Below are 7,436 nucleotides of genomic sequence, written 5' to 3'. Positions count from 1 at the left end.
TGTTTAAAGTAGACTTTTACTGCTACGTTATTTAAATAGGAACACCGTAAGACAATGGCCATATTGGCACATAAGAAACAGGTAGGAATCCGGGCTCTATCAAGCCACAAATTCCTGCTGGTGAAGAACATTGGCTCCTGCTGTGTAAGCTGGTAAACAATCCAGTCAGAGATAACTTACTATAACATCTAAAGCCAGGATTATGGTTTATTGCATGCATTCAAGTCAGGACTGTAAGCCAGTTTTAAATCAAAGCCTAAAATTTGTCTATCCATGTCGAATAGCATATGTGACTGTTTCATTTCTTAAAAAATATCTGCATTTCTTTTCTCCTGTTCTTCAGAGTGGCTCAAAACAAGATGCATCAACCATTAATCAGAGATAGGCTAAGGTTGTCAGTGGTACCAGCCTTAATGGCTCTATGCTTGTTCTGGTGCAGACACAGCATGCTTCTGAGTTATTAGGAGCCAGTAATCCAGAGGAGAAGGGAGACATTACCTTCATGCTCTGCTTGTGGGCTTTCTAGAGATATCTGTCTGGCCAATGTGGGAAGCAGAAGGCTGGATTAGATATACCTTTGATCTGGATTTTCTGCAGATTATAACAAAACAGGGATGGGGAATCTGTGAGAGTTTAGATGTTGGTGGCCAATGATGAGGAGCAATGGGAGCTTTATATCAGCAAAATTTATTATTGGTTCCCCATCCCTTTCATCATCTATCCAAGTATAATTATGACACAAGAATGTTTGAAGGGAGGGCACATCTGTACTATGAAAATGAAAGAACAATGCAACTCACACAACATATAAAATTTAGGTCAATTTTGGTCAGTGGTTAAAAGCTTGAATGTTAAATGTTTAGAAACTGAGATTTAAGTTGCAAATTTTGCTACTGCATTAAACTGGAATTGCAGCAGTAATTTTAACTTTTAGCTTATTTGTTCGGTCTGGAAATTTTTTTCATTCACATAATAAACTCATGAAAATGTGATTAGGAGGTGATACATATATATTAATTAATAGCATTTGCTATTTGGTTATGTTGTTCATTTGTGGTACAGGAAGTTTGAATCATGCAAATGCTGAAATTAATTAGTTTCCAAATTGATGTTGAGAACATCATATATGAAAGCATCCTCCTTAAATAAGTTAATATGTTTATGAAGCCACACCTGGGAAAATCTGGTTTTGAAGGGCGGCATACTGATTTTAAAAACAAAAATAATTGAAATAATTAAAAGAAAACATTCACAGTAATGTGTTGCTATTCATATGTCAAAAACAATAAACCATTTTTGAATATGGAGAAATATATTTGATGGGATTTCGTTAAAGCATATTGATTCTTTTCCAACAAAATGATAGCAAGAAAAAGGACAATGAAAGCAAAGAGGGTTTTAAAAAAAGGAACAGAAATACAAATATGATTGCATTCATAACTGTGTAAGTTCTAGATCCAGTTACTTTAGCCTTAGGTTATGAGGCTTGTGACTAAAGGGGAGGGCTTTTTTGATGGTAGGGCCAGCTTAGGGGAATTTCTACTACAGAATCACTGAGTTACAAGATATGTGGAGGCAATATACTCCAACTTCTTGCAAGCTCTACAGTGCTAGATGTACAGTGTTAGAAGCATCCCAAAGAGAAGGCCATTTGGCTTCTGTTTCAGTATTTCCAGTGAAAGAGTCCACCATCTGTCCGGAGGTAAAGAGCTTTTACCATTAGGAAGTTTCTTCCAATATTTTCCTAAATCTGTTTCAAGTGTTTTCCTACATCTGGTTCTACTTCTGCCATCTAGAGCAGTGTTTCTCAACCTCAGCCACTTTAAGGTGCAGACTTCAACTCCCAGAATCCCCCTCCCAGCATGCTGGCTGGGGACTTCTGGGAGTTGAAGTTCACACATCTTAAAGTGGCTGAGGTTGAAAAACCCTGCTCTAGAGCAGGGTTTCTCGAAAATGTGATCTGAAGACCCCTGGTGGTCCCCCAAGACCCTCTCAGGAGTCTGTGAAATCAAAACTATTTGCCAGCCTATGCTGAAAAATAATACAATATTAAAATCTCACCAAACAATTGTGAGAAGTGGTAGGGGATACATCAATATGCTACATATCAATAAATATAACCCATGCAAACAAAAGCTCTTTTGGGGTCCTCCATAATTTTTAAAGGTGGGAAGGGGTCCTGAAAGAAAAAAGTTTAAGAAACACTGTTCTAGAGTAACAGAAAAAAACCTATTTTTTCTTCTTTGTGACAGTCTTTCAGAGATTTGTAGATTTGGCTTCACCAGTTCTGCCTGCTTCCCTGAGATGGGAAGATTATTGAGACCTTTTTATTTTACGACTTTGGAAAGAGTGCATTTACTTTGAATAGTTTTATTTTGCTTTACTGTTGATAATATTATGTCTGTTCTTTAGCTGTGGTATTTGACTTTTGGATGTTTAAGGTATGTTTTTAAATGTTATTTTAGTGGCTTTTTAGTGGCTTAAACAGACATTGTGGGCCTGTTTAAGCTACAGTAATCACATATGAGCTGTAAGAAATGAAAACATAATAATTTTATGTTACTAGAGGGATATTCTTTACAAAAAGGGACATTATGCTTAGGCTTCCTGGACCCCCATATCTAGGATCAAACATTCTTTTAACCAGAAGGAAGGTGGGAATAGGGCAAAGGGATTCATCCAGATTTGCATGAAAATAAATCAAGACAAACCTCAAGTGTTCCAGTGGGGGAGAAGAGGGGAAGTAGTTATGCACACAAACAGCACTGATAGAAAAGGAAGATACAAGCCAATGTTTAGGGTAACAGTAATATTATTTATTTCCAACCAAACAGGACCAGCAGGTGCTTGGTGCCCCTTTCAACCGCAAGGACTGCAATGCCTTGACATAGCTGCAGCTCTAGCTAAAATGAGGAAATTCTAAGATATGGAAGAATAATGGGAAGACAAGACTGATTTGAACAAGGAGACACAATCTCAGTAGCAAAGCATGGGTGGTTAATAAATTCAACCAGCCAGGAAACTGTCAAGCCAGTAAAGGCTAGTGGAACAGGGAGCCATTATTTAGTGGCTGGATGAGGGAAATTCCCCTCCCATCTCACCCTCTCATCAATAAATCACTGTCCTGTATTACTGCCGGCTTGCCTATGGTCTGGTATATTCTGACAAGGGGAAGGTTTCCAGACTAAATGCAAAAAGGATGGTATGTACATAGGAGAATTGATCAAAAGCCAATATATCTTCTGGAGGAGATGGGCAGTGGCTAAATTTGAGTAATAAATAAATAAATAAATAAAATATATGCAGCCATGTGCAGTAAGAGTTAACAAGATCTTACTTGCCAAGTAAATACATGGCGATGTATTTAGTTCTTGAACCTGTACCCTACTCTTCTCTCAAAGACTGGTGCTCAAAGCAGCTAACAATAAAACTAAACACAAACCCAGTTAAAAAGACAACTTCCCTGCTAAATTATGTCTGAAGAAAGGCTTAATGATATTTCTTTATTAACATGTAAAGTGATAATAGAGAAGGAGACAGAGAAGGGCAAAAAAGGAAAGAGGAATAGGTGCCTGGATCAAGTGGTTCCAATCCCGGAATATTTTGAGAAAACATTGGATCAAGTGAAAATATTTATGTTTATTAATAAAAATTATGTTGGGCAACTTTCCAGCTACCCAAGCAGTCTAAAATGTCCTCTAAGCTATCTGTTTCAACGATCTTAAAATGTAAAACTTAATTTAATGAACAATATCTGTTATAAGGGATAATCTGATATATTCTTTATTGAGCTGCCTATATTACCTCAATTAGAAGCCCATTTTTCCCTTGGTAACATTATTTGAAATGCATGGGAACTGTAGTGTCCTGTATTTTTTTTCTTCTGCAGTTCTCTTTTCTATGGTTTTAATGGGTTCTGCCATGCTGCCTCTGAACACTTTTCTCTTAGCAACTGGATGGAACATGTAAGAAGTACTATTATTTATTGATTTGTCAGATTTGTAACCTGCCTTTCCTCCAGAAGCTGTGCATCATGCACAGTACTCCCTTCTCCAAAGTTTCTCCGTAACAAAAACCCTGTGTGAGAGGTTAGGCTGAAAGAGATTAACTGAAAGTTACCTAGTGAACTCCACTGCTGAGAGTGGACTTCATCCTGTTCCCAGTTCTAACGTTAGCAATGACACCAAACCAAATCACACCATGCCACAAATAAAATATATGCCTCACAAATGATATATGCAATTAAGAGAATATTATTATTCAAGTGTGACTCTAAGGGAGCCCCTGAAGAGTCTAGCAGAAATGCCGTTCAATAGTTTGGCCCTTACAGCAGCACAAGTTGCACAGCTGTACAGTCACCATATGTCCTTTATTATAAAGGATAGTCCTTTATTTCAGAAAGCTCTCCTTTTGATTTATTTTTCAAAAACTCACTTTTGTCCTTTATTGCAGTCGTTTAACTTTTACCATACAAATGGTGCCACTTAATAATCTTTCACATTCATGTGAAAAAAATGGAAATTGACTTGTCTTTTTAAAATAAATTTACATATACTTTTTAATTTTAGATATTTTTATTAGAATATGCATTTTTGTGAAGTTTTTCTTAGTTTTGCTCCTGAATTTTCCTTTGTAAAGCAAAGTTATAAATATAAACAATTACCTGCATTCTTTTTTTATCCTTATGAGCCTCTTTCAGATTTGCCCCCTTTTCAGGTTTGTCCTTTATTTTTTCCAAGTCAATACAGTCACCATACACAGTTGTCACTTACCTACCTGTTGTACTCTGGGGCAGTGCTTCTGAAAAGAGTATGGAGAAGGGGAACAGAAAACCCAGGCTTAGAGTGGATGGCAAGGAGAGGGGAGAGGGGTGAAAGAAAAGTCATCTGCCCTAGAAAACGTCTGGTTAAAGTGAGGCAACATGGCTTTGGATTTGGAGGTAGATACATTAATATCCTTCCAGTCTCAGAGGGCTGGTTACTATCCTAGACCTGTGGTTCTTTGTCGTTTATTCGTTTAGTCGCTTCCGACTCTTCATGGCTTCATGGACTAGCCCAAGCCAGAGCTTCCTGTCGGTCATCAACACCCCCAGCTTCCCCAGGGACGAGTCCGTCACCTCTAGAATATCATCCATCCATCTTGCCCTTGGTCGGCCCCTCTTCCTTTTGCCCTCCACTCTCCCTAGCATCAGCATCTTCTCCAGGGTGTCCTGTCTTCTCATTATGTGGCCAAAGTATTTCAGTTTGGCCTTTAATATCATTCCCTCAAGTGAGCAGTCTGGCTTTATTTCCTGGAGTATGGACTGGTTTGGTCTTCTTGCAGTCCAAGGCACTCTCAGAATTTTCCTTCCTTAATATCCTTCCAGTCTCAGAAGGCTGGTTACTATCCTAGACCTGTGGTTCTACATCACAGTAAAGGGGGGGGGGATAACCCATAAACAAAACGGCCCAGAAAAAAACGGGATAAGGTTAAATTTTGTATCACAAGAGAGCAAATCGGGTATGGGGCTAAGCCTAAACGAGGCCACCTGCCTGTGGCTCTTCGCCTCGTCACCGCGCGCCGGTTCGCTTGCCCGCGGCCGCTCGCGCCGCCGCCTCCAAGTCACTCCGTTGACCTCCTCTCAACAAGTCCTGCAAAGGTGCAGGGCAGGCGGGGAGGAGGGGAGCGGAGGCGGGCCTACAGCCGAGCGCCTCGTTTGCCCATTGGAGGACACTCCGTCGGCCGCTCCAGCTGGAGCCGGAGCCCGGGGCTCAAGAATCTGAGACGGCCCCTCGGAGCACCCAGCCAAGGCTTGACGTTTTAAAGGGAGCCCTGAGCGCGTCGCTGCTTCCTCAGATTTACGGAGCCCGAGAAGGAGAGAAGCGCCCAAAAGTCGCGGCGGGCACTCGCTGCCCCTTTCTTCCCTGAGCGGGCTGTACAATCCTCGGCAGTGTCCTGAGACTGTACGGTCAGCTCAGGGGCGGCTCGGATTGCAGCCTACTTGGCGACCTTCGTTCTTCTGCTCGCGTGTGAATGCGCGGAGAGAGCGCCTAGCCAGGGGCCCTTGGCGGCAAGAGAATCTAGCCGACTGAAGGAGCGCAAGGAAGGCAGAAGCGGAGAAAAGGGCGAGCGAAGCAGTCCAGCTCAGCGCCTATCGAAGGCCTTCAGGGACCTTCCCACCCACTTAAGCCAGGCCCCCGCCTGGATCTGCGTGCGCCCAGGCTGCCCTTGCCAAGCAGGACGCCCACGGGAGCCTTCGCCTTCCTCTCCTTGCGCTTGGGTTAAGCAGCAAGCGAGAAAAGAGCAAAGAGGAACAGCAGGAGCGGCGGCGGCGGCAGGGGCGTCCAGGATGACAGCTGAGAAGGAGAAGAGGTAAGAGGAAGGGGCGAGGAGGAGACGGGGCTAAGAGAGTCCGCGGAAGGATGGAGGCATCTGAACTTCGTAGCCGACGCGTCTCTTCTCTCCTGTCCAGTAAAGTGCTGAGAGCTGCTGCCGCCGTACTAGATAAAAATAGTAGTTGTAGGACAGTAATAACAAGAACAACAACAATAAAGCCACTCTCTCGGGTGCAGTTGATTGGAAGGGCAAGGCCTCAGTAATGACCATCTATACAGTAATGGGCATCTGTCTAATGGAAGGCGGCCCCTTTAAAATCTTTTTGGCTAGTGGTTGCGTTGTGCGCGTGCGATTTCGAAATTGAAAATACTCTCCGGATTCGAAAGGTGTGCGCTTCACTAGTTAACCTCTGTCTGTTTAGGAGCCCTTGCACTTTAACGGCGAGGGTTGAGCGTGTGCTGAATGTACTGAACTAGGCGGACAGAAGGTTGGGTCGTAGTACCCACGAATATGTTTGCTTCGTGGTTTGATTTTTTTTTTTAAACAGGCGGCTTCAGGAATCCTATCGATATCAAGGGAAAAATGCGACGGGCCTGGTTAAGTCCGCCCTTGAGATCAATGGGATTTGTACGAGCTCCGTGCTGGCTGAGCCTGGATGCTGCCTCAAATTTCTTTTAATCCCTGAACCCGAAACATAAATGGCGTCGAAGGGGGGTCGCCTCTTGCGAGGTGCGTGATCCCGTCCTCTGGTTCTTGGACTAGTTTGGCAGACGTAGAAGATGCTTCCAGACTTGCCTGCCTGGTGCAGGGTAAGATAAGGGACGGCTCCGATCCACACCTGGGGACCGTGCGCGGAAAGTAATTCCTTTTTGGGGGCGGGGGGGCGGATTGCCATGATAGGTGCTTTTGGAAACAGAATCGCATTTAGGAGGGAGGCACCGATTATCTAGCAGTCTCTCCGGAGACGAGGGAGAGAGAACCGCAAGCCAGTAGTGCTTTCAATGTGTTTTTTTCTGAGGTGTTAATCCTAGACTTGCCATGCCTGGGAGAGGTCTCTAAAGATCATCTGGTCCATTCCTTGTCTTGAGTGAGCCAGTTAAATTTTAATCTGGCGCGTATTT

General features: G+C 42.9%; 1 protein-coding gene across 1 annotated transcript in view; it reads left to right on the top strand.

Annotated features, from left to right (window-relative positions):
* The first annotated feature begins 5,792 nt into the window (after positions 1–5,792).
* Positions 5,793–7,436, top strand: part of EPAS1 (endothelial PAS domain protein 1) — a 132,947-nt gene continuing 131,303 nt past the window's right edge. The window contains exon 1 of the mRNA XM_063302764.1: positions 5,793–6,351. Coding sequence (XP_063158834.1) covers positions 6,329–6,351 — 23 coding nt within the window. The 5' untranslated portion in view covers positions 5,793–6,328. The remainder of the gene's footprint in view (positions 6,352–7,436) is intronic.

Source organism: Candoia aspera, chromosome 1, assembly GCF_035149785.1.
Source record: "Candoia aspera isolate rCanAsp1 chromosome 1, rCanAsp1.hap2, whole genome shotgun sequence".
Lineage (NCBI taxonomy): Eukaryota > Metazoa > Chordata > Lepidosauria > Squamata > Boidae > Candoia > Candoia aspera.
This window is presented reverse-complemented; position numbering and strand designations above follow the sequence as displayed.